Source organism: Sciurus carolinensis, chromosome 17 (genome assembly GCF_902686445.1).
Source record: "Sciurus carolinensis chromosome 17, mSciCar1.2, whole genome shotgun sequence".
Lineage (NCBI taxonomy): Eukaryota > Metazoa > Chordata > Mammalia > Rodentia > Sciuridae > Sciurus > Sciurus carolinensis.
In genome coordinates, this window is record NC_062229.1 from 24,890,853 (window position 1) to 24,918,016 (window position 27,164).

General features: G+C 47.4%; 2 protein-coding genes across 4 annotated transcripts in view; one reads left to right on the forward strand and one right to left on the reverse strand.

The window, feature by feature from the left end:
- Fyco1 (FYVE and coiled-coil domain autophagy adaptor 1) overlaps positions 1–27,164 on the forward strand; it is a 78,559-nt gene that overhangs the window by 31,008 nt on the left and 20,387 nt on the right. Inside the window, exons 11-15 of the mRNA XM_047532445.1 lie at positions 567–734; positions 3,249–3,398; positions 4,164–4,375; positions 6,894–7,038; positions 23,956–24,051. Of these exons, the coding sequence (XP_047388401.1) occupies positions 567–734; positions 3,249–3,398; positions 4,164–4,375; positions 6,894–7,038; positions 23,956–24,051 (771 nt within the window). The remainder of the gene's footprint in view (positions 1–566; positions 735–3,248; positions 3,399–4,163; positions 4,376–6,893; positions 7,039–23,955; positions 24,052–27,164) is intronic.
- Cxcr6 (C-X-C motif chemokine receptor 6) lies at positions 12,169–19,526 on the reverse strand. Of its 3 annotated transcripts, none has more exons than XM_047532444.1 (2): positions 19,425–19,526; positions 12,169–14,572 (listed from the first exon to the last, which is right to left on the reverse strand). In XM_047532444.1, exon 2 carries the CDS (start codon positions 14,549–14,551, stop codon positions 13,532–13,534), a length of 1,020 nt encoding a protein of 339 aa, XP_047388400.1. In that variant the 5' UTR covers positions 14,552–14,572; positions 19,425–19,526; the 3' UTR covers positions 12,169–13,531. The 3 variants fall into 3 exon arrangements, with proteins under 3 accessions (XP_047388400.1, XP_047388399.1, XP_047388398.1); XM_047532443.1 differs by lacking the exon at positions 19,425–19,526 and adding an exon at positions 17,250–17,374; XM_047532442.1 differs by lacking the exon at positions 19,425–19,526 and adding an exon at positions 17,464–17,528 and having other exon boundaries at positions 12,170–14,572.

Genomic DNA, 27,164 nt, shown 5'->3' on the forward strand with positions numbered 1-27,164 from the left:
ACTGGGAGAATTTGGGAAGACAGTCTGGTTCAGCCAGCGCCCTCTGTGGCATGCTGAGGGACTCCAGAGTGGAGTGCTCTCAGGGAGAAGACCTGCCATGGGCTCAGGACTGTGCCCCATGTGTAGAGTACCAAAAGACACCTGGGAGTGAGGTTCCCCTCTGTAGCTACCTCCAGGAAGCTATGCCTTTCCTTCCTGTCCTGACTCTTGTTCTCCAGCTCCTCTCTGGTCATTACCCCAAGAGCCTTGCCTCTCAGGCCCCTCTCCAACCTCAGTCCCTGATCAAGAACCAAGGGGTGCAGAGTTCAGGTCACTTGGGTTGTTCCTAGCAACTTGAGGTCACCTTACCCTCCCAGAATATCCCTCTGTATTAGAAGAGGGGTTGAGAAGAGTCTCCTTCTAGAAGAATGTATAACCTATGAGCAGACACCAAAGGCTCCCCACTGTGCAGAGGGAAAGGCCACAAGGCAACAGGTCCCCTCATTAGAGGCCAGGGTGGACCCAGAGGCACCAGAAAGTGGAACAAAGTGGCTAATCAAGAAAACTTACCGCTCCCCCTCTACAAGGACCCAGAAGGAACTTGAAAAGGCCACAGCAAAAATCCAAGAGTATTATGACAAACTCTGCCAGGAGGTGAAAGACCGGGAGAGGAATGACCAGAAGATGCTTGCGGACCTGGATGACCTGAACCGAACCAAGAAGTACCTTGAGGAACGGCTGATAGAGCTGCTCAGGTGAGTATCAGGCCAACACACAGCTGGGAACTTTCTCCAGCACTTGGTTTTCTTTAAAGACATATAACTGCAAAGGACACTTCCATGTTTTTCTGCACATGTCCCGTATTAAGGGCCCACATGCCTCCAGGATCTACTTGGGCCCTGGCAGCCTTAGGAGGCTGATCTCACTGTTCCCACTAGAGCTCATCTGGGCTTGGGTTTCCATATTGACATATGATCATTTCCAAACTCTCTGCACCCAGCCACAAGAGTGACAATAAATGATGTTTAATAGTTGGTGAGATTTCCCCATTCCTTGCCCCTTTCTTGTGAGCTCTTCCCTCCTTCTCTACTGTCCCACTTTCCCCAGCATCAGGGTCCCCTGCTGGGACCCAGCAGCAGTGTGAACATGAGAACTGGGCCAGGAAGGGCTCCAAGAGGTTAAGAACACCTTGTGTCCTGCCAGTCAGAGCCAACTGGCATTGGGCCCAGAGTCCCCAGGCCATCTTACCTCTCAAGAGAAGGTGGAAATAGTGAAACGTCCTGATTCTTAAATGTTATCAAGTCATGCATAACTTTTTTAAATGTTTTCTTATGAAAATTCTGAATATGCTATAGAACTGCGCAGGGCACCCCTGGCCCAGCCACCACCAGCCTCCACACAACTCAGTTCCCAGCCACTCGTTTCACATATAGTCCTGCCCATTTCCCTGCTTCCAGATTATTCAAAGCAGCTCCCAGACACAGTATCCCTTCACCCATAACTATCTCTATAAAAAACTGCTTCAAGACAAGAACTCTCCACTTGAAGCAACCATAGCATCATTACCACACTTTTAAAATGAACTCTGATTCATTAATATCATCAAGTGTCTAGTCAGTTTCAAATTTTTCCAGTTGTCTTATATTTTTTTTCTAATCAGTATCTGAATTAGATCCATACATTGCAATTACAATGTGCCTCATACAACTCTTTTGGTCTGTGGGTCTCCCCACAAGCTCTCTAGCTCATTTCTGTCTCTTCCTACTTTTAAAGAAGCCCGGTCCTTCATCTGGTTGGGTTCCCCGTAGCCTGAGTTTTGCTGATTGCACCCCTGGGGTGCCATGTTTGGCTGCCCCTTGCATTTCCTGTGACTCAATGGCTAGAATTAGAGCCACTCATTGGGATCACTAGGGAAGCTATTAAAAGGTTCTCCCATTCAGACCAACTCAATGGGGATTTCTGGGAGTGGAACCCAGGCCCCAATGAGCCAGAGTTGAAAACTTGTTCTTCTAGAGGTTTGCTCAGACTCAGGGTCAAAATTCTGCCAGGAATACATCAAAGAATTGGCTGACAGTTTGGGGTCTTTCCTTTCTTCAAGAGACAGGTAAGGTCTGATTTGCCCTCTATTTATGATGTTAGCAGCCAGAGGTATGCTGTGCCTAGACCTACTCAGTCATTAGGGGCTACAAAATGATGATATTAAAATTGCAACTCATTTGCAAGTTGACAAATACTGCCTGCAGGTCTCCGACTTACAGACTTAGAACTCTAGGCATTTGTACCCTCCTTGCTCAGCCACCTTCATGAGGATTGTGATGGAAAAGCCCAGTGGCATTCCTGATAGTATTCCCACAGTCCAAGATGCAGGTGCCCAGCCTCCTGGGGACAGAAAGATCAGATGCTGTGAACCAGCTGAGAAAACAGAACTAGTCCAGAGAACAAGTCTTCCTGCCTTCTGATAATTTCAAGTGTCCTTGAAAAAGCTAACCATTTCCATGTCTAGGCTTTTTTTTATTTAAGGAAAGAGCTCTGTTGATTTGGGGTTCCTGGCTGTTGATGGAGCCAGTGTCTCTGGTATTATGTCTGCAGTGCTGAGACCATATCAGTCCCCAGGATTCTGGCTGAGGTTCCATATGTGAAAGAACTGAACTTCCACTTCAGGAACCAGAAGCCCTGAAAATGGCCACTAGCAGCCATGAGGACATCTCTATACACACATCCCCTGGTACATCAGGCAGACCTTTCTATAAAGGCTCACTCTTCTCCTATGACCTCCAAGAGTGATCAAAGGAAGTTATCTGGTCAGATTTTTAGGCTGGGAGATTTTCGATCACCAGTGGTTAGTGGTTATTTGAACAAACCATGACATGAAGGACTCTGAGCACATTAAGATTCAGCCCGGAAGCATATTCTTCCTGGGCGTACTGCACAGACTTACACATTCTGTCCACGTGGCAGCGTGTTTATTGTGAACCCCAGTGTTCATCTTCAGTGTTGTTCAGATGCCCAGTGGTGTGTGACCCTTGTCAGTCCTGGACACTCCTTGCAGTTGGCGTGCCTCCTGTGTGTTCCCACACACAGGGTGACAGTGAGGAACCTGCACACTTGGGTTGGTGGAGGAGACCTAGCATGGGAACAAAGGGCATTTCTAAGGTGAGAGTGCATTTTCCTCCTAGGGCTTGGGAAAAGTGACATCGGTCTTCTGAAATGAAGCAAGGACAATTCTCTTACTCTCATGGATTCTTTCTTCCAATGTGGTTTTATCCCAGGGACAAGGATGCTCTCTGGCAAAAGTCAGATGCCCTGGAATTCCAGCAGAAGCTCAGTGCTGAGGAGAGATGGCTTGGGGACACAGAGGCGAACCACTGCCACGACTGCAAGCGGGAGTTCAGCTGGATGGTGCGGCGGCACCACTGCAGGTCAGCAGTGCTCTTGGCCACCACCAAGACCCTGTTCTGCGGGCCCAGAACCACAGCCCATGGCTCTGAACAAGGAATCTGGGATAGGTGTGGGTGCCATGGCCAACTCCCTAGGAAAAGCACAGTTCTGATTGGCTTGGGGACGCAGGTGAGGAGGGTGTATTAGTCAGGGTCCTCTCAAGATACTCGGGAAAGTTAGATACAGAGGTGTGGACAGGATTAAGGGGACCCCCAGGGATGTGGCACATCCAGAGACCAGCAATCCTTTGGCTGCTCCCTCAGGGAGCCAAAAGGAAAACATTCCTGGAACCCAGCAAGAGCTGGTCCTGGGACTTCTGAAGAGGAACCCAGGCAGCACCAGAGGTGCACAGACCTCCAAGGGCCTAGAAAAGATGGGTGAAGATGAAGGGCAGGTTGGGGCTGGGGCAGATGGAGAGTGGTCAGCAGAGGCTTGTCTCTTAGAGCCTTAGTCCCTGAGCTGTGGCATGCATACCTGAACTTGGTGTCAGGGAAGAGGAGTTCAGCCACACTCTCTCCTACCTCCCAGGACTTCAGGAAGTAAACTGTTCTCCTTACTGAACCTGCCAGGATGACTTTACCAGAATCTTATGCAGTGGGCTTAGAACCACCCTCTACATCAAGGGCTCTCCCTGTCTGGAGAGCCATGTGGCTCCAGAGCCCAATGCAGAGCCCAGTCTGGAGCTCAGCAGATTGTCAAGGCCCACAGTGCCTCATCCTCACAGCTCCCCACCGTTTCATTCCCAGGATATGTGGCCGCATCTTCTGTTACTACTGTTGCAACAACTATGTCCTGATCAAGCACAGTGGCAAGAAGGAACGCTGCTGCCGAGCCTGTTTCCGGAAGTTCAGTGAAGGTCCTGGATCCCCTGATAGCACTGGCTCAGGCACTAGCCAGGGAGAACCCAGTCCTGTGCTGTCACCATCCCAAGCTGGGCCCCAGGCCATAGGAAGCCAAGGTCAGCCTCTTGCCTGCTACGTTCTGGGTGTTACTCCTGCCCCATTGTGGTTAATTATCTCTGGGAAGTTTAATTCAGTGTTTTCCAACTTAGTGCCAAAGTGATACTAAGAATATACTACCACCAATCTTGAGACTTTCTTCGTGATATAATTGGATTTAAAAAGAGAATACCTTTTTCCTGTGATTCAGTGTGACTTAACTTGAGACTTAGGTACATATGTACCACCAGTGGAATACATTCCACACTTTGGAAAATTGTCCTCCAGATCCCTGGTGTCCATCCTCCCTCCCATAGTAACCCAAGACCATGATTTATTTCTGGGACAGTTTGTGTCCTTCATATTCTGTCTTAATGACCAAGGAGGATATATTTTCCTTTGTGTATTCTACTCAACCATTAAAGGAAGTGGGGATTGGTTCCTGCTGTTTCTGCATCCAACACACCCTAACAGACCAAGCCAGGCTGCCCTGTGGACTCCAAAATTTGGATGTGGAGCCCAGAGAGGCAGAAGTGGAGGTCATCTCTGCTCTGGCATCACTGCTGTTTGCACTTGGTCCCCGTGAACTCCTTTACCTGGATGCAGGCCAGCCAGCCTTTACAAATACTGTGCCTCTTTTGTCTAAGTGGATCATCAAGGAGGTTGGCAGGCCCTATTATTTATTAGGTACAGAGAACTGCTCAGGGATGGGAGTTGTACTTTGCATTGCTTTAGTATCTTCTTCAAATCTTTTGCCCATTTTTTTAAATATTGAATTTTGAAAGTCCTCTACATATTCTGAATACAAGTTCTTTATTAGATATGTGCTTTAGAAATATTTTCTCCCAATCTATGACTTTGTTTTTTCATTTTCCTTTGAAGAACAGAAGTATCCTTTAAAGAAGAGGAATTTATAGTTTCGATGATACCCAATTTATCAATATTTTTTATGGATCATTTTTTTTTCTTTTCTTTGAGTGTCATATCTAACTTTGCTTAATCCCAAGTATTTAAAAGTCTCCTGTTTTCTCTAGAAGCTTTATAATTTTAGTTTATATATATATAGGCCAGTGACCTGTTTTGAGTTAATTTTTGTGTGTCTTGCAAAGTATGAGAGTCATTTGTTTTTGTTTGGTTTGGTTTATATATAGTTGTCCAGTGGTTCAAACAATATTGGCTGAAAGTCTTTTTTTTTTCCCACCAAATTACCTTTGCTCCTTTGTTAAAAATCAGTTGACCTTATATATGTAGGTCTGTATCTAGACTTTCTGTCCATTCCATTTATCTATGTACCTATTCTTTCACCAATACCATACTGTTGTGATCGCCAGAGTTTTATAGGGCATGTTGAAGTCAGTAATGGGTGAGTTCTTCAATTTTGTGCTTTATCAAAGTATTGGTTATTGTAGATTTATTTCTTTTTCATATAAAGTTTAGAATCAGTTTGTTAATTTTTACAAAAAAATTCTGGTAAGGTTTCAATTGAGATTGCATTGAATCTATAGACAAGTCTGGAGAAAATTGACTTTTCTAATCCATGAACATAGTATAGCTTCCTATTTATTTACGTCCTTGATTTCTCTTGATGGGCATCATTTTGGACCCCTGTTGCCTATTTTTTTATTCTTCTTCCAGTCTCAGAATACAGGTTCAGGAGTGTGGTTGCATCTAAAGAAAAAAACAATCTGTTATACAAACTTGAGATAAGAAGGAAAATGTTCCTCCTAAAGCACAGCAGGGCAACTCATATGAACCATTCTCCTTACTAAACAACTCAGAGGCTTCCCTTACCCTGACTCACCGGCAGATGTTCCAACAACCATAGAATGACACCACCACACCAGGGTGCTGAGGTTGCTTGTTTTCACTTATAGCATTGCCCATCTGCTTGATTTTTTCATTTCTTTTTCCACCTCAGACTTGCTCTAACATTTTTCATAACATACGCTAGCAAGTGCTTATGGCTGGTTAATAGACCCAGTAGTTTCCCTATGGTGGCCGTCCTAGTGAAAGACCTACAGGTTCCAACACAAGGCCCCTGATTGGAAGTGGAATGCCTGCTGCAGCTCCTTGAGCTGAGAGGTCTGCCACAACTCACAGTGGTTTGGCTGGGGAGTCTGGGGCTGTGCAGGTCATAATCCTGCTTCAAAGAGGCACAAGCAAATACTGCCTGTGCCTTACAAAGTAGAGACTGAGTGACACAGTGTGTTCTTTACTGTTAGTTTCTTTCCTGAAGACATTTTGATAGATTTATTTTTTCTTCAAAATAATGTCCTTAGAGAAGTTAGGGATTAAAATCTTTCTAAGCCCCTGACTTTAAGAAGTCTCTTAGGCTGTGCATTCAGTCTCATCCACAGCCCCTTTGCTTTTCTGGAGTATCGCATACCTGGACCATAATAGCTACCAGCTTGGCTATTTAAGGCATGTCCCAGCAGCTTGTTCTGTACAACTACACACACCACATTCCCACAGGCCCTTCTCCATTCTATGTCAAATGATTTGTGTGTTTCTTCTGCCCTGCTCTCCTCTGCCACCCAGGAACAAACTCAGAATTCAGGCCACCAGACGATGCTGTGTTTGACATCATCACAGATGAGGAATTGTGCCAGATCCAGGAATCCGGCTCCTCCTTGCCCGAAACACCCACTGAAACTGACTCTTTTGATCCAAATGTGGCCGAACAGTGAGTAGATGTCACCTTCATTTCCTGGGTGCTCATTGTGTGCCTGTCCCTTGGACTTTCTTATCAAAAGACCAGGAAAGTAAGACTGGAAGCGGGATTGGCTGTCTTTGCTAAGAACAGAGGGTGGGGCAGGATGCACAGGAAGAGTGCCATCATTGGGGAATGGTCAGTGTGCAGCCTTGCCAGAGAGTCCCAGGAACGTCTCAGTGGTACCCTGGTTTCAGCATCTTCTCTAAGGCAGCTTCCTTGGCTGGGACTGCTGTATGGGTTTGCTTAGGCAGCAGGTCACAGACTGAGTGGCTTAACCCACAGAAATGAATTTCCTCATAGTTCTGGAAGCTGGAAGTCCAAGATGGAAGTACTGGCAGAAATGGTACCTCCTTTCTTTTTGGCTTGCAGATGGCCACTCTCTTGCTGTCTCTTCATATAGTCATCCTCTGTGTGCACATGGCTGGTATCTCCTGATATCTCCTATCTACTGCTCGTACAAGTAGATGGGCAGGATGGATTAGGGTCCATCCTGTAGCCTCATTTTAACTTAATCATCTTTTGAAAGGCATTATCTCCAAACATACTTAGTCTAAGCTATTGCGGGTTAAAGGCTTCAGCCTGTGAATTTGAAGCACAGGCCCAATGCTAGGCCCATAAAAAGTCTCCCTTACTGTGCTGTCCTTGGCCATGGCTCAGTAACATGCTGCTCTTTACAAACTTTGTTCCCAAGCCCTCAGGCTCCCAGCCCTACTCACCTTACCACCTACCCATCTGGCTTAATAGCCCATGAAAGCAGAATGTGGCCTAGTGCTAATGGAACAGAATGCCCTTGGGGACCACTGGGCCCTGGAAGTTAGGGAGAACATGCAGCCTACACAGTGAGGAAGACCTCAGTGGGGGTGTTCCAGGAAGGCGAGGAAAGGCCCAGAGTGGCAGAATCAGCAATGAGAAGGGACTGTCTTGGGCCCAGTAATGGGGGAGCTTTTTCCTTGAGGTATAAAATGGTGAGTTCCATTCATCTTTGGGAGACACTAATCAGACCCAGTAATAGTGCCACAAGAAAGGTATCTCAGATTTAGCTGCAGTCATCTCAGGTAGATGTATTTTCTCAGATGTCCTTTAGATAAGCCCAACCTGGGCCCCACGGTCTGACAGCCATGGAAACAGAGGCGAGTCTGTTACCTTACAAGCTACAGAGCTGAAGGGACTTTCCACTCATTCGACTTGGGCTGTACCCTCCTGAGCACTGGGAGAACACTGCAGCTGGCATGGTCAGAGCAGCCCTTGGAGGGACAGAAGCATCAGCTACAGGTGTACTTTGTGCTCCCTCTCCCTCTGCCCTCTCGGTTTTCTGGTGGAGCCATTTTCCAACAATGATTATGAGGAGAGCTTTGCAAGTATTCAGCTTTCATCACCTGTCCAGCCTGGTACATAGGGGGTAAGGTGAGCAGAACCAGCAGCCTAGGGGCCCAGGAGGACACCTTTGGCTGGAAAGTGTCTCGCTGCCTCCCACAGCCTGCGTGAGAGGATGGCCACCCTGCGGCTCCTTTCTCCTCACCCCTCACCTTCCCCTTTCCCAGTAGGAACAAAAACAAGGTGTTCTGACTGCTGACAAATATGTGTGGTTTTGTTCTTGGGAAATCAGGAACCGTTCCAGGGAAAGGAAACTGGCAGCATGCTGGCCCTCGGCCTCCAGGGCGGATCTGGGATTGTGATGGGAACCTGCAGGCCCTACCCTTCACCTGTTGGTGAAGAGCCACTCCATGTCAGCAAAGGCCCGTGTCATGGGCATTTCTTTGTGTGTTAGCTGGAGATAAACCCAAGCATGTCTGGCAGCTTTTCCTTAAGTTCTTTTCCTTCCTGAGTCTAAGAACCAGTCAGTAACACCAGGAGTCTGAGAAAGGGTGGAGATCTAGATCCCTGGATTTACATGAGCATCCCTGACAGGAAACAGGGAAGAACATGCAAATCCAAGATCAGAAGTGGCCAGGTGGGATTGAGCACTAAGTCCAAACCCTCAGAGAGGAAAAGGCCCTTGGATGTGATGTTGTTGAAAGCGACTATCGAGCACCTTCCCCATCTCTGCTGCCCTTACACAACCTCATTTAGGCCCCTCACTTAGGAGAAGACATTCCATTCCCATTTTACCCTGAGGCCTTGGGAAGTCACATAACTTGTCCTATTCTCATAAGCATCAGAACTAGGCTAGGGGCTCAGAACTCCTGCATCTCCATCTGCCTATCAAAATCCTGCCCCTCTCCCCTGCCACCTGTCCCCTCTTCCACGTGTATACATGTTGCAGGGCTGAGAGGTGGCTTACCCTCCATCCTGGCTGAGATGGAACAAAGAAAGTGCCCCAGTCAGTCACAGGTGGACCTGGTGGCATGCTGGGGACTTGCTAAGCAACCTCCCAGGGATCCCCCATGTTTGGTTCAGCCCAAATGTGGCATGGAACAGGTACACAGTCCCTCCCCTGTGGTGCATGTGACCAGGTATCCAGCTGTTCTCAGGATTGAGGTGGCAGGCAGAGAAGGAAACCAAGCTCTTGTCAGCTGCTGAATCAGGCCTGGAAGTTGGGCAAGAACCATTAGGGGCACTGGGCTTTGGTCCCCTTGGCCTCTGCTCAGCCCCAACCCCACATGGCCTCCCTTCCTGGCCACCCGATGCACAGCTAGTGGTAAAGAGCTTACACTGGAATCAGGAACACCTGAACAAGTCCCTGGCCTGCCATCTCCAGGCTTCGTGGCCCCCAGCAGTGCAGTCCCTGAACTCAGTCTCCTCTCCTGTGCAGGAGGGACTGGAATAGCACCCACCCATTGGGTTCTTAGGAAGAGTAGGTGAGAGCCACATGTGCAAAGCACTGAGCCGGGGCCTGTCACCTAGAGCCTTCCATGGAGGTGAGCTGTTTCCCTGAGTAGCAGTGTCAGGGGCTGAGCTGTGTGTGCCTGCTGCTCTGCATCTCAGTACCTTGCACCTCATAGCCCCGTCATCTTCTCTGAAGAAAGCATCTTCTCCAGGTACCTGGTTGACACGGTGAGCTGAAGCTTGCCCACAGAGCCTCTTTGCCAGTAATTGCTTCAGAACTAGTGCTCCGTGGTCAGAGTGCTGGGGGGAGCTGTGGTCACAACCAGGAGACTGGATGCCTGGTATCTCAGAAACAAAACAAGAACAGGATATGGTTATACAGCCACCTCGTGCTTGGGTTAACCCAAGATCTCTACCTTCAGATGGTGCAGAGGTAGCAGGCTCCATGCTGTGTAAGCTTTCACAGGGATTCATCTCTGAACTCATTTTCTCATCTGAAAATGGGGATGGCAGTGTCAGGCTTCCCATAAAATGGTGTTTTCCCTCCTGTGGCACATCTTCTCACCTGTGTGCTCACCAGGAATACCTGGGTGGCCAAGTGACCCCTGTTGGGGGATCACCTTGAGTTTAGCACTCTCAGACAATGCAGGCCTCTGTGGCCTCTGCTGTATGGGCACTATGACCGCCATAAGCTGGGCGCTTGTTGGGGAGGTGCACATTCTTTACCTCTGACCCCAAAGCCACCAGGGGGCAGGCTGGATTCCAGTGGGTCCTCATCCAGCCAACCTCCTGCCCCTAGTCCTCCCTGTACCCCAGGCCTTTGACGCCATGTTCTACTGTGTGAGCAGAGGGGCGGCCAAGGCAGAAGAGTGGCTATGAGGTCAAGAGCCAACTCTGTCCTCCCCTGACCTCAGGCTCCTCCTCTGTGGAATGGAGCCTGTTATAAGAGCATCTTCTGCTTCCAGGACTGTGGTATGGATGGAGTGAGGGCAAGATGTGAAGCTCTCTATAACCTACATGTGTCGTGCTAGTGTTTATTGCCATTGGTGACCCAGGTCTACTCTCAAGTGTAGCGGGTAAACACCCAGAGTGGATCAGCAAGTGTCCCAGGAGGTAGAAGAATTGAAGGAGGATTCTGCTGTTGCCTTGGGGACAGCATTTTTCTAAACTGTGGAAGGACCTGTACAAGAGACTTTGCAGGGAGCCTGGGAGAAGGCACACTTCAATAGGTACCCTGTCTCATTTGGCTTACTCTGCAGCCAGGCACTTGGTCAGGGAAAGCCACGGCCCCAGCAGGCCCCCTCCATTGCCTTGCTCAGGTTGGCCCATGCATGGACCTTGGACTGCACTGTCCATGCACCCCAGGTGTAGGCTCCCTTCTTGTCAGCCAGTCATGTGAATGGTGAACCAAGCCTTGGGGATGCTGCGTGACTTGGCCAGGGGTGCCCAGGGTGGAGCATTGCCCAGCCCTGGCTGAGCACCCCAGCCCTGCTTCTCTCTGAGGAACCCGTGCAGATGCCACAGGACCCCGTACCCTGATCTTCACTCTTTCCTTCCCACTGAGGCTGTGCCTCTTGAGCCGAGACACTGTCACGGAGGCTAGAGACTGTCTCGTGGCCCCTCTGTCAGAAGTGTTCCTCATTAAGATGAATGCACACAGGGGGATGACCAAAACCCCCTTGGAAGCCGAGTCACCCTGAAGAAGGCAGACTTGCTTGTGTGAGGAAGCACTTGGTCCATGTGGCCCGAGTGTAATAAGGAAGTTCTCTTCATGGATGCCTGGGGTATGTTTGTGAAACAGCCTGGAGTAACATGGGCCTTTCAAGGCCTGGCCAGTGCTCAGCGGGACCACACCTCTGGAGGGCACGCTGCCACCACCCCCCACACACAGCTGATGTAGAGGGCTTCCATTCTGTGTCAATAGTTCTCACAAGAAATAATAACTACTCCCAGCTTGGGGGCCCTCTTACCTACAAATGCAAACTTACCAGGGGCTTTGCTTTCATCTCAAGTCCCCTCATACCAGCCCTGAGGGGTAGGTACCATTAAGACCCATGCCTCACCAAAAAGAAAGAAGTAGCAGGACAGAGGTTAGGATTTGCTTAGGGTCTTGTCAGCTGGTGAGTATCAGGGATTCAACCCTGATCTATTGTCTGTCCAACCCCCAAACCACATGGGTGAGCCAATTCTGGCCTTCCTTCTGGGTCACTCCGCCTAGCCATTGTTAAACAGTTCTCCATATTTCGACCAGTGATTTGGGGGACACACACCCAACAAGTATCTTTAACCTGTTTATAGATTGTCAGGATGTAATCAACCTTTGTAAAGTCTGACATTTAAAACTCTCTCATCCTGTGACTATATTATAGAAGTTGAACAAATGTACCCTTCATTTTGGGCAGGAGGCTGGAAACCACAGTGAAAGAGCAAGGTTGTTACCATTGATGTGTTCCATTTCCTTCATAGATCTTGCCCCACAAGTTTACAGTTTTAACTTAGTTCTTGTATTCTGAGCCTAGAAGTAATTGGCTTTTTAAAATATATCTTCATATATCTGGTGTATTTTTTATTTGTTCTCTTTAGATACACAGGACAATAGAATGTATTTTGACATACAGTCATGGAGTATAACCTCCCATCCTTGTGGTTGTACATGATGTGGAGCTACACTGGTGGTGTGTCGTATATGAACGTAGGAAGTTATGTCTGATTTCCCGTTCCCATCCCCCCTCCAGTCCCTCCATTCTCCACCGTCCAGTCTGGTGAACTTCCACTCCTCCCTCCCAGTAACTGTTTTTTTGCAGGTTCAGACACACCATATTAAAGTTGAATGATCCTAAAGGTAAAAGTAGTTCAAAGACTTTTTAAAAATTTTATTTCCTATCATGAAACTCATATGCTGTTTGATGTGTGTGACTGTGTGTGTGCACATTCATATATGTGCATATGGCAGGCATTTGATAATTCCCTTTTTTAAGTGAGTGAAGCCACCCAAGAGTCCACGCCAAAAATGCCGCTTATGTTTTTTCTAGTCTTAAGCTGTTTTGCACATTGTTCTAGCATTGCATGAGCCATTGGAATCTCCAGCCAACTCTCATTTGTTTGGGTTCACATAGTCTCCAGTGCTGGTCCTCCCAGGATTAATCAGAGAGAACCTAAGCATCACCTATGCAAAAACCAAGGTGTGGCAGACATTGACCTCATTCCTATTAGGTACCTGATGATTGAGGTCTGAGCTACATAGACCTCACTTGCTTTCAAGACCACTCCCATCTCCACTCCTTGCCAGTGGTCAGGAGAGTCTTCTGTACTTGGAAGCCAGCACATCACCTGCCACCAACAACTTTGTTGCCTGTGCTTCCTCTTCAGCTCCAGTCCCAGTAATGGCAAACCTGAGATCTTAGGATATCATCCCAAGATCTTCATCCCCTGGGCTTCAGTGTTCTTAGGGATTAGGAAGGAAAGCCCTTAAAAATTATAGACATCCCCCACTTCAAGCATCAGCTCTGGGTCTTAATAAGAGAGGAGAGCAGGGTATGTCCATGCCTGTGAAGCACTGAGGCCAACCACCATGTCTGATTTCTTCTCTGAGAATGCACTCGCTATAAACAAAGCCTCCCGCATCAGATCCAGAGCATTGACAGCCATGCTCCTGCCAATTCCAGAGCAGTTTCTCAAGCCCAGGGAGGCCTACAGATTAGAAAATGCTGGTAGCCTCTACATTGTGGGAGGAAGAACAACTCTTGGAATTGTCCTCAGAAGACTTCCACTGACTAGAGACTCTCAGGTAAGGGAGACAGCCAATATCCTTCGCAAGTTTCCGGAAATTCTTCCGAAACTTAAGGCCAACAAAGGCATAGAGCACAGGGTTGAGGCAGGCCCGCAGGTACGCGATGGCCTCTGTCACCATGATGGCATAGTCAAAGCTGGTCATGGCATAGTACTCCCAGCTCGTACTGCGAATGAGCTTGACGAGGTTGAAGGGGGTCTGGGTGAGCAGGAACACGGCCACCACGAGGAAGATGATCTTTAGAGATTTGTGCTTCCGGAAACCTCGAGCGCGAAGCAGAGTCTTGATGATGACAGAGTAGCAAACGATCATGGCAAGCAGTGGCAGGAAGAATCCCAGAGTCATCTGGGAGGCAAGAACTATGGTGGTGATCGCTTCATCGTGGTAGCCGCAGATGACCTTGTCGAGTTGGAGGACATTGCTGTAGATGATCTGTGGCAAGGAAACCAGCAGGGAGACCACCCAAATAATCAAGCAGATGACCTTGCCCCAGGTCATCCGCTTGGCCTGCTGGTTGTAGGCCTTGGTGGCCTGAACCACAGCGATGAAGCGATCCACAGTGATGCAGGTGAGGGTGAGCATGGAGGTGTAGAAGTTAATGGTGTAGATGCCCCGGAGGGTCTTGCACATGACCTTGCCAAAGACCCACTCGTGGAAGCCTGCGTAGGCCCAGAAGGGCAGAGTGCAGACAAACACTAGGTCAGCCAGGGGCAGGTTCGCCAGGAACACATCCGTCAGGCTCTTCAGCTTCTGGTAGAAGATGTACACGACCAGCACCAGGGAGTTCCCCACCAGGCCAAAAACGAACACCACTGCGTACACACAGGGCAGGAAGATCCTTCTGAACTGCAGGAAGCCCTCGTGCTCCTGGCTGCTGTCACTGGAGGCGTTGAAGAACAAGGGATCCATATACTCATACTCCTCCATCGTGTCTGCTCTGCGGTGTGCCTGTGAGAGAAAACCCAGGAATTATATTTGGGGCTAAGAGTGGCACTCCTGTCTTACCACTGTCCCATGTAGGTACAAATAGGCTTTACCCGCCATGTGCTGCTGGTAACAGCACAGTCAAGCATACGGCAGGTGGCTACTTTCCAGGGGGAGCTGTTCAGACCAGATGAGGAAAGTTTTGTTAACCCTAGAATCCGCAGGATCTCATCCACCTGGTCCCCACGCACATCCCATAAAACCCTGAGCTGTTTTGAAAACAAAACCCCCATGCAGTCCAGTAGGTGCAAGGCCCCTTTGGAAGCCCAGCACTGCTCCCGAATGGGAGAGCCTGCCTTCCTCCACCAGGCCTCACCTCGGCTGGCTGCACTTCCTCTGCCCAATTTGCTAAATTTCTGAAGCCCAAGTATCAGTTCTGTCAGGAGACTTCTGGTGACCACAGATGTTTAGGGAGGACAAAGACTTCTGTCAGGGTGGCAAGTCCTTCCTGTTCACCTCTCCCCTCAGTTGCATAGATTTAGAAGAGTAGGAGATAGAGAAGGAAGGCACAGAAAAGCTCACGCTGCCCAGGACCTTGCTGAACCGACTTTATGACCAGAGAGTTGGGTGTCTGCCCTTACTCTCCAACCCAGACTTTCCCTTATCATCTGTCATAGTTCATGATGTCCACCATCAGACACCTTTCCTGAAGACTTCTCAACTTCAGGAATCTCTTCAAAGGTGGATTTCCCTGGGAAGAGCCATGCCTTAGTGTCTGGGAGTAGCATTTTTGGTCTCCTTTCACAAATGGAAGACCCGATTGAAATGGGCACCAGCTGGGTCGACCCCAGCGGTGAGACTTGTAGCAAAGGCTGCATGGCTGCTGTTCTTTCCCAGAGCTCCGTGCCTGGGCACTCTCACTTCCTTCTGACCCTGATTTGCCCTATGACCCTGCTAAAGACCACAGATAGGACATGGGATGATGTAACCTAACCTGTGGTGTGGGCTAAAGAGTGTCAGGCCAGCCTAGCCACTGTCCCGCAGACACTTAGCACTTGCCAGCTCATTCCAGTGACCCAGGTTCATGACCTTCCAGCACCTCCAGAAGATGTCTTAAGAAGAGCAGGTGTTTGCGGCTGGGGTCGCGGCTCAGTGGCAGAGTGCTCGCCTAGCATGTGTGAAGCACTGGGTTCGAGTCTCAGTACCACATATAAATAAAGGAATAAAATAAAGGTCTATCAACAACCAAAAAAAAAGAGCAGGTGTTTGGACAGAGACCTGCAGGGGTTAGCACAATCAAAAACCCTGAGTGGCCAGATGAGGGCATATAAAGGTGAGGCCATCTCCCCACTTTAATCCGTGTGGATTAAAGACACTTCTTTTCCTGAAGTTGAGTCCGACTGGAAGCAGCCCACCCCAATGCCCTTTGGACACCATGTTTCCTGGGGCCAAAGTGCCTTTTCCCCGCATCAAAGAGCAGCCTTGCTCAGTAAGTAGTCCCCTCACCTAGACCACAGAAGGTCAGATCTCTAAGGATGATAGGTGAACCAGTAGGCATCCTGCTTAAAACGTTTCTGGAGTGCTAACTTAAGTAGGTCAGATGGTGATGTGTATGTTATTGCTTCACTAGGGACAACAACTTTTTTTTTACTCATTTAAAGTAAGAAACAGGCAGCTTTTCTTTTCTTAAGAGTATGGTCTAACTCTTCATTATTGCCTAACTTTTTCTTGTCTTCTTTTATCCTCTTCCAGCTTTTGCTGGATCCTTACATCAGCACTACATGTTTCCTCAAAGGACCTGTACAAATGCCGTGTGATAATTGGTTAACTTAAGTATTATACTGGCAGATGGGGACCGGACAGCTCCGTGCAGATAGAGTATTAAAAATCACTGCCCTTAGAGGAAAGGTTACAAGCATTCATTTCTTTATCTTCTATACTCAAAGTCTTGTGTTGATTTCTGAAAAGTAAAGTAATATGTACAACTTTGGAAATAATGTAAAAGACAGATAAAAATAAATGATAATTACAGTTCAGACATAGAATATGACCAAAATGTTTACAAAGCACCATCGATATTTTGGAAAATGCATTTACATGGCTCAGAACAGTGTAAATATAAAGTAACTATGAAAAAATTATTAGTAAATGTGAAAAATTATTACCTATTACTGTTACAACTGATAGGTGACAAAAATTTATTTTATTATGATTCTTCACCTTTTTATGCAAAAACCCTTTCAAATTGCAGGGAAGCTGTAGCTCTTTCCTCAGAAATAATGTATACACATGCCTGCAATTCTAGGAGTTCATGAGTCCCATATTTTGTGGACCCTTGATTGACAATCTGTGATAGGTGATTAACTTTATAATTGTGATTTTATTTTTTAAATTGAAAAATGACCAAATCTTTTCATCGGTTAGCCTCTGGTTGGTGAAATTGTGAGTGACCGATTTCCTTTTGTCCTATATATTTTTCTATAGTATAGTATCCAAAGTTTCTACAGTGGCATATTGATTTATACTGAAAAAAGAAAGCAAACAGTAATCCGGAATAACAACTTGTTTTATAAAATGCAAAAGAAATGAAAGGAAGACAGATTATTGAGTGGTCAAATATGGACAGTATCCAGACTGTCTTTACCTCCCTGGTGTCTGTTTACACCAATCCGAGCTGTCCCCTCAGCTTACAGGCACTTACTGTGTTTCCAGAACCAAAGTCAGTAGTTTTTGCATTTCTCTAATTTAACCCTCAGCAGCAAATGGCAGCAGTGGAATCAGAACCAAGCACAGACGAGCTCTGTAGCCTGGCCATTTTGCTCTGTGCCCTGCTGCAAGCAGGAATCTGAAAACCCCAACCAGGCCTGGGGTTAGTCCCCTTCTTTTTGCTATAAAGAAAAAGACAAATGACTCACCAGCAGAGGTGCCCTGTCAGTTTGTTCCAGAGACGAGCTTGCTCACCATGCAAGATCTGCCTCTACTTCTCTGTGATGTGGTCTGTGTTTCCGCTGCATATTTAAGCACTCTTGGCTGGTAACTTTAGAGTCCCACCCCTACCTCCAACCTACAGGTCAGAATACACATGTATGTGGTGGTCAAAGATAAGCACGGCTTTAATACCTCATACCCTCTTTTTCCTGTCTTTTACCAGGACCTGAGAGGTGGGTATTTGTAAACTAAAGGCAAACAGTTAGTTTGGCTCTTGGCTCTATCAGTCCATTGAGGAGGGTGGTTGTCCCTTCACCTTATTTCACACCTGCAGAGAGTTCCAACATGCACAGCAGTCATCAGTCCTCCTAGCAGCCCTACAGAGTGGGTATTATCCCCATTTTATAGATGAAAACACTATATAAAGCAAAACCAGAACCAAAATTGCAGCCCCCGGTACACATAGCTAGGAGCTGGTGATTCAGAGATCCAAACTCAGGTCCCTGTCAGTGCCTAAGCAGAGGACCAATGACTTCTGAGTGATAATCTGCCCTGCCTCAACCACACCACACAGGCCCTCCTGGCAGGCAGTGTCCACCCACTGGTAACCCTCATGGACTCTGGTTTCGTGGGGCTGCCCTCTGCACACCTGGAATCCCCCCATGTTGACACCTTGATCTCAGCACAGCTCGTGTTCATCCTCATGGTTCAGCATTACTGAGCCTTCTGGGAAACCACACCTAGGAGACAGGAATGGGAGGAATACGTGCCTGGGTCACGTCTCCACCAGCTTCAGGTGGTGAGGGCAGTAGGTAGAGAGGCGCCATTTCTGCCACCCCACAAGATTGGTGCGTCCTGCCAGGCAAACTCTGGTGGCTCTTCCTAAGAGGGGGTATCAGGAATTGGAAGTAGAGACCAGTAGCAGCCTCAGGATCCAGAAACTAACACTCAGTTTTACTATGAAGCAGTAAAATTGTGCACCATGCTGGGTGTTTCCCTTGAACAACTGTCTAATCCTTGTCACTTCCTAATCATTTACAGATGAATAAATGGAAGTTAACAAGAACTCACATGTCCCAAAGAATCACCCAGGTTTGTCTGACTGCAAAGCCAGTGCTTCTTAACCTGTTCTTTCTGATTATGGAACTGTGCCAGGGAGCCCCAGGGAAAGATCTGCAGACCTGTAGTGGGTTTTCAGGCCTTGTTTGAATTAACTCGTTCAAACTGTCCTTTCCACCAAATAAGTACAAATGACCGAAATGTTCTTTTAGGGCAAGTGTCAAGAGGCCATGTGAACAAATGGACAAGTGAACGGGCTGAGCAAAATACTGTCGGGGAGAGAACCAAAGTCCCCATCCTTCCAAAAGACCTTTTAGGGCAGGAGAGCCCTTAGAATAAGACTGTCTGACACTGGAATTGTTTAGCTGTGAGAGATGAGTTTTTTCCAGGGACAAGTCAGCTCTGTCTGGGTGGCGTTAGACCGTCCTGAGCCTTGTCAAACCTGTCAGCTGTCTGTGCTCATCATTCTCGATGGGGAAGAATGGAGGCCTGTCCCCACTGCCCTCCAGGATCGTGCACACATGCCCACAGGTATTGTGGGGCATGTGTATCTGAGAAAGCATGGCACCTTGTCATAACCACCCTCTAATGGAAATTCTGTGTCGCGTGAAAGACTTGCCCACTAAAAAGCCACTCGCAGTCAGGGGGCCAAATTGTATTTCAGTACGACTTTACAAAACGCCTTTTATTATTTGCAGTACTGCCTGTTCGAAGGGCATTACTTTTCTTTGAAACAAACCTCTAAACTTGAGGGTGAGTACCCAGTCACATGCACCTTGGACTTCCCCTGAATTACTTGAATATCTTCTAAGAAGAATCGGGGAAGAATAAAAGGGAAGTGAGAGACATCCCTGCTGCAGATTTAAGTCAGACCTGTTAACCTGCTCACCTTTTCAGAAGACCTGACGTTCTCAAGTCGGAGCTGTTAGGATGCCACACCCAGGATCTGGGGGTGAGGCGTTCCTGCTCTTGGGATGAGAATGTAGCCATCAGGCACTGGTGGGTGGCAGGGCTGTGGAGGATGAGTTCATGGCTAAGATCCCCAGAGCTCAGCGGCACCTGGCTCTGGTCACGAGGATGGACTGCAGGTTTGTATGCTGTGGTCAGACCATAGGCACCAAATCATCAGGAGTCAAGATACTAAAAGGGTGCTTTTGGTTTTTAAGCAAAAAGGAAGCCAATAACTAGAAGGAAAACTACTAGGAATTTTCTAGCAACTTTATACTGAAACTAACAAAATAATTTAATAAGACAATAATAGTAAAATTAATTTAACAGAAAAATAAAGAGGTGCCCCACATTTCAGAGTGTGGTTCAACCCAGCCTTCCATGCCTGCATAGCCATCTGCCATGATGGAAGTGCCCTCCACCGCACTGTCCAACACAATGGCCACCAGTCATATGGAGACTGAGTGCTCAAAGTGTGGCTAGTGCAGCCTAGGAACCAAGTTTTTCATTTCCTTTGATTCTGATGAACGTCACTACTGGCTGCTATATCGACAGTGCAGGGCTGACCTGAAGACCTCTCTAGTTTACAGGTGACTGTTCACAGAGGGAGGTGACCAGAGGGACTAGAGGAGCCTGCAGAATCAAGCAAAGCAATACTCCTAACCATGCAGGGCTCAGTGGGACAGAGGGTGATTGTCTTAGTCAGCTTTTTCTCTGCTGTGACTAAATGATCTGACCAGCACAATTGTAGAGGAGGAAAGGATTATTTGAGGGCTCGTGGTTTCAGAGGTCTTAGTCCATAGAAGGCTGGCTCCATTCCTTAGGGTTCAAGGTGAGGCAGAACATCATGGCGGAAGAGTGTGGCAAAGGGAAGCAGCTGGCATCATCAGGAAGCAGAAAGAGAGACTCCACTCTTCGGATACAAAATATGTACCCCCATAGCCACACCCCAATTCCCACCTCCTCCAGCCACACCCTACCACTTCAATTAATCCCATCAGGGAGTAATTCACTGATGGGTTAAGACTCTTTGAGCCCAGTTATTCCTCCTCTGAACCTTCCTGCATTGTCTCACATGTGAGCTTTTGGGGGACAACTCACATCCAAACCATAACAGTGTTTGACAGAGTCCTCTGAGGAAGATCATCAGCAAGACCTCTGGGGCCACTGGGTGTTCCTTAGCTAGACTGTAAACAGGCAGAGAATCTATGCTTTCCAGGCAATCTGCAGGGTTGAAGTTGTATAGTTTTTTTTTTTTTTTTTTTTTAATAAAAAGCAGGCTAAGGCATTTTGATTTGTAACGTGATGTACTACAGATTCCAGTGGGCAAGACTCCACCGTGACTCCTCGCCCCAGAGAGGTGGCCTCTTGGACCACATTGCATGGTAGGGGCAGCCTCAGCTCCTGCCTTGTGTGCACTCCCCACTTGATTCCTAGTGAGTTCTAAAGTGGAGCCTTGGTTGCATCCTCCCTTGAGGGCATTTGGTATAGGAAAAAACCTTATGCCAAGGCACATTACACAGGCGTTTACTGAACTTAGGCTCTGTGTGCAGTAGGTTACACCAGCTGACCACCCCCAGAGGGACAAGCAAATCATTAGACTGCTGTGCATACACCAGAATGGAAACTCAGGAAATGGCGGCATGCCATCAGCCATAGGAAGCCACCAATCTAGCAGGAGGCCCCACAGCAAGGAGAGAAGGAAGGTCACTTGTGGGCATTGAGTCCATCCGGTTTCTTTTCTAGGAAAACCAGCTTAATAGTAAGAAAAGGAAATGGCTATAGTAGGACATAGGGCACCCTCTAGTGGTTTTGCATATGTTTGACACCCTAAAACTTGTATCCCTTGACTGCCTCTAACAGCTGCTGGAACATTTTTCTGCCCTATCTATCCCACAGTAGTAGCTTTTACGCTTGGACTCAGGTGTACACATATGGTTACATGAAGTTAAGGCAGGCACCTCCTAAAACAATAGTTATCCTTCCAAAAAGCCATGTGCTATTAAATTCATATTTCCTAGTTTATTTGGTTGATTTTTATGTTGGTCATGACCTAGTAAATGAATAGCCCACTCAATGAATCATGACCCACATGAAAATCCATTGAAAAGGAAATTCTCTGCCTCTAATATTACCTTTGAGACCACCCCCACCCCCATCCACACTTGTGCGGGGGCTCAGCCAGGGCCAGCAAGGTCTTGGGAACCGACCGTGTGACTCAGCTGTTTGTCTGGCAGATAATCAATCATTGGGTGTCATGGTGATCAGAGAGGAGGGCAATGAAGGGAGTGAGAGAATAATAAAGGAGGATATTTTATCCCAGATGCAGGGAAATGGGGAAGGCCTACCACAGTTTTCAAGAGTTTCTCTCATCCTGTTATTTTTCTTTAACTCATTTTTGGAAAGGGATGAAAGCAAATGAATTAAGACAGCCTGAGCGACCTCAGGCTCTGCTCTGGGCCTCAGCTTCTCCACCATCAAATTGGGGTAGCACGAGGTGTTCTCTGGAGCTGCTCCTCTTGCAAGCTAATGTTCTGTGACTGCACGTCCCTGGGGAGAGGGTGGAGGTATGGAAGCCAGCACATGGAAAAGCAAAAGAAAAAGGTGTTCCCCAGGGAAGAGTTTCGGAACAGGTCCCCAGCCAGCAGGGGAAGGGAGCAAGGAAGTGAAGGGCTGCCCAGGGAGGTGCAGGTGTGCAGGGCATGTTCAGAGCAGGAGGCAACCCCAAGCAGCCCTCCAACACTGGGCAGCAGACAGGCACGAGGCTGGGACATAGGAGCTACGTGGTGGAAGCAGCAACTGCTGCACCTGAGGGCGAGTGGACCTGACTCACTGGCAGGTGGCCAGAATGTGGCAGAAACCAAATCTTGGGGGACATTAGCCTCTCCCTGCCAGACGCTGGAGGCTTTGTAAGTTGGTAGCAAGAGAAATGCAGTTAGAGGCCAGGTGGCTGCAGTGGCGCCTTGGTGCGGAGCTGCTAGGCCAGCACCTGCCACTCAGGCTCTTCCTCCTTCAGGCATCTGTCCCTGCGTCTTGACTTCCATCAAGGCATTTCCTCTGTGCTTTTCTCCTGAAGCTACACACGGATAATTTACAGGCCCCTTGTACATTTCTTAGCAAGTAGCCTTTGGGTTCTTGGGTCCCTGCAAATGTCAGGGATTGAACTGCCGTGGTTGGGTCCTGTGTGGCCCAGCTGCAGACCCTGCTTTTGGGGGAATGCGTGGTCTGGGGAAGACAAGAACCCCAAACAGGGAAGTAAGGCCCATTGTGACCAAGGCTGTGACATATGTGTGCTCTGGGGAGAAGTGAGGGATGGAGTGGGGCACTAAGGGTAGGAGTGGATGGCAGATGCCACCATGTTGTAAGCACCTGCAGTGAAGCCACCTGTCACCTCCCCCCAGATTCTCCGTGCGGTGCTGCTGCTGCAGATGTACCAAGGGTTGCACAAATGTTCCTGCCCACAGTCAAGTGACAGACTTGGGCTGGACTGGCGGAATCGTGCGTTTTCTGCGTCCGTGTGGAGAGCTCCTGGTGCTCCCCGTCCTGGCACCTCAGTCCCCAGGCGCCCAGCACAGGCCCTGATCGACTGTTTTGCTACCCCTCGCTGTGCAAGGATGGTACATTGTGGCCCTGTTTCTCAGTTCCTGTGAGGCAGGAACACAGCTGGGACCCAGATGGAAGAACAAGGTCTCACCTAGCAGCACGTACAAGGTCCTAGCCAGCAGCTAGTGTCTAAACCGCCCAGCAGGAGGGCCCTGCTCATCACCTTCAAGGCTACTCAGGCTCATGACCAAGGCCCCACCCAGAGTGGAGCCATGACTTGTGCTAGAAAGTTGGTGTGCCTGGCTGAGCATGCGGACCAGGCAGCTGGCCTTGTGTGATGCTCAGGCCATGCCTGGGGAGAAGCGCCCAAGCTTCCCAGAGGATGGACGGTGTGCTGTGACTTCCTCAGAGGAGGCAGCGGCGTAAGGTGCCCCTCCGCCACCGCTGGCGCTCCAGGGAGCATACTTTGAGAACCAGGTAGTGGCTATACTGCCACGGGAGCTCCCACTGCCTACATCATAGTGCAGTGAGGAGAGAGGAAGTGTGTCTGTCCGCGGCTCTGTCCCGTCGCCTCCCTCTAGGCCCCAGCATCTCTTCTGCCCCAGAGATGGACCAGTGCAGGCTTCTCCAACCGTGGGCCGGCGCTGAGGAGGCAGGAATCAGTGGGACTGGTCACATGGCCCCAGGGGGCTGTCACTGCTGGTGTGGAGGGTGGTCTGCTCGTGTTGATGCCCACCCTCCCGACACCCATGCGGAAGCCACCAGGACAGTCACTGCCACCTGTGGTCCTCTTCCTGTCCTTGGGCCTCTGTGACCTAAGGATTCCCATGCAATCTGAGGTTGGCTATATGACCAAGACTGCAGGGATCAGCACTTAGGACCTTATGTACTGATAGCTAATGGCTCCCTTCTCATTCGTGACGTTTCAGGGATTCCACATCAAACTCCCTGACCCCTGAGGACTCTGAGGACATGCCCGTGGGGCAGGATGCTGAAATCTGCTTGCTGAAATCTGGTGAACTGATGTAAGTGCCGGGCTGCTGGGTGGGCTCCCTGCCCCGGGGTGGCCTGGGGGAGGGGCACTGCTCAGGGCTCTATCCTGGCACCAGTGGGGGGCTTCAGTTAGTGCTTTCATTAAAAGCATAATTTATATGTGTATACGTATTTTTTCCTTTTTTTTTTTTTTTTTTTTTTTTTTTTTGAGAAAAAGGAAAAAAGGGTCTTTGCTAGCAAAGGAGAAACACAGGGGACTCCTCCCAGAAGCTGTGATTCTGCAGGAACAGAGTGCTTTTAAAGAGGTGATTCAAAGGCTTCATTCCACGTGTTCTCTGTCCAGAGTTGTAATTAACTTAATTTGAGAGATAATCATTTCTGAGATCTCCTGGGGCCACCCCCAAAGTCTGAATTACTGCATTCCTGTGCTGGGTGTGTGCTCAAGGACTGATAACTCTGCCTAGGGTGGAAAAGAAAGGTAATGCTGTTCGCCCTCAGTTGGAGGGTGGGATGAGGGAGGAGCAGGGAGAGGAAGAGAAATAAACATGTTTGTTTTAAAAAATAAGTCACAGTGGCAGAACAGCAAGGGCTGCATTCAAAGGATAAAGTGGACCACTGTTAAATTCCCCACTGTCAATTTCTACATTCCATTTCTGTGGAAACATGGGTGACGACATCTCCAAGCTGCTTCCTGCTAAAAGAGGGTGAAGTTGGGGAAAGTAACCCAAAGTCCTTGTTCTCGATCAGGTGGGGCGTGGACAGTTAAGGGTACTCAACATCAGGGGAATCCAGAGGTCCACAGTGTCAGATAGTAGATGATTGGACAAGGCATATTTAGGGCAGAATCATGCTAAGACAACAATAAACAAGACAGCAATTACTTTTTTTGTAAACAATTAGTACAAAACTAATTAGTATTTCAGCCAGTCTCTGAAAACTATAAAGACAGTAATTCATAATCACATCAATGAAAAACAGATTCAGTTAATCTATGTAGGAGGTTAGGAAGATTTATAGGTCTATGGGATCAGGCTCAAATTGACTCAGGACAACCTCGTGACTCTAGAGTCCTTTGTGATCATTTTTATTAGGCACTCCCACACAGTTACCCTTCCTTTATAGCCTCCAACTTTACTTTCAGTAGGGCTGACACAAGCGTACATCTTAAGTTACATTTTTTAAAAACTATTGTTTTCCCTTTCAAATGTCCCTGTAGGACTATGCTTTGGCCATACTCTCCTGTCAGGTGTTTAAGACCAAGTTGGTCAAAACCAACCTTGTTCCTAGCTACTATTAAGAGTCAGCTGAGATTCTCCAGAGATCACTCTTGGGAACATGGGTGAAGCCTCTTGGCTCCTTTAGCTTTCCTCTACCAGTGGTGCCATCTGCCAGGATGGGTCAGAGTCTTGTTGACCATAAATAGCTTCTCTTGGAAGCCTCAGGGACGTTTCCCTCTAAAATGACCCTCTACTTTGCAAAATATGCACAGTTTGGTTTCCTGTTCTCTCGGGTTCTCTTGGATCTCCCTGATCAGCATATCAGGTGACTTAGAGTTACAGGACCCAGAGAGGGGTCCCATAGTTCTTTGGGTCCTAGCTGACCTTAGAGGCCAAGAGCCAAAATGTTGGCTACTTGGCCCTTTTACTTCCTTGATTTTCATCTCCAAGTTTTTGGAGACCAAAACGTATAACTTCAATATCTGTGATTTTCTAATTATGCTTTTTATTTAATTGGGGTCGGTATTAGTACTGGCATTATAGCTTTATATCTTATCTGTCCTATAGATGATGATGGCTTGTCATCTCAAATTAATTCAGGTTCTGTTATAGTACTTCTGCAAAACACTTAACAGACAACAGATATAAATTTTACAAGGAAAATACAAACAAACAGTAACGTATCTCTGATGCCAATTTAGCCTCTACCAAGACCCATATATACGCGTTTGCGTGTGTGTGTGTTTATATATATAAAAACATGCTAGGCAAGCACTTTCCCAACTATATTCCCATATATTTATCAACTCAATTATATTTAAGTTTTATTTTCCTTTAAAACTCTTTTTACAAACCTAAATACCTTTTACAATTTACCCAAACGTTTGCTTAAGTTTCCAATTATATCCCATTTGCTTTGAAATCACAGTAATCTTTACAACAAAAAAACTACCTTTTGAACACAACTTTAAATAAGCTTAATTCTAACTGCTTAGGATCCGTTCTAACATGGAGAAGGAGGAGAGGCAGAACCTTCACTCAGGCGAGGCTGGCCTCTTGACAAATCTACAAAGCGTTTTATTTCAGAATCTGATCTTTGCCCCCTTTTAAAATATCATTCTACAAAGTTCTCATGTATTTTTTCCTGAGTCTCTGAGTATCAGTTAATACTCATTACATCTGAAACAATCAAACAGAAAAACCAAGAGAACTCTTACCTTCCCTTTTATAGAAAAGGTGGCAGACTGTTTTCATGTTCCACATTGTCAACCTCTGAACAAATCAGGCTCTCCATAATAACTTCCAGAAATATTTAAATTCCCATCCCAGTAGCACAAAATTTTATATATAATTTATAAATAATAAATACCAACCAATTTTGTTGTTTCTATATAAATCTGAAGGGGACTCTGCTACAGACAATTTTAGTTGGAAGAATACCAACTTGGTAAAGCGCTCTCCTAATAAGCTTTACCTTTAATTAAGTTTCACTTTTAAAGTAAAACTTAGAATTCATAGCGTATGGTAACAATAATCATAGGTCTGCATAGGATAGTAGTACTAGCAAAAGAAAAATCAAAGGGTAGCCTTAAATCTCTTGTACATTTAAGAAACAGTATTAATGATCAGATAGACTTAATCAAAGCAAACAGATATAAGACAGGTCTTCAAATGGTAATGTGGCCCTTCTATGCCAGATACAATGTATAAAAGAGAGCACTTACCTGTTACCTTGCCAGTAAACCTAGGTAAACATTCATTTTATAAACTTTTTTTTTTTTTTTTTTTTGTGGTGCTGGGAATTGAACCCAGGGCCTTGTGCTTGCAAGACAAGCACTCTACCAACTGAGCTATGTCCCCAGCCCTTCATTTTATAAACTTTTACATAACACTCAGGCAAGGCTCAAACAGATATGGTTCTCAGATGT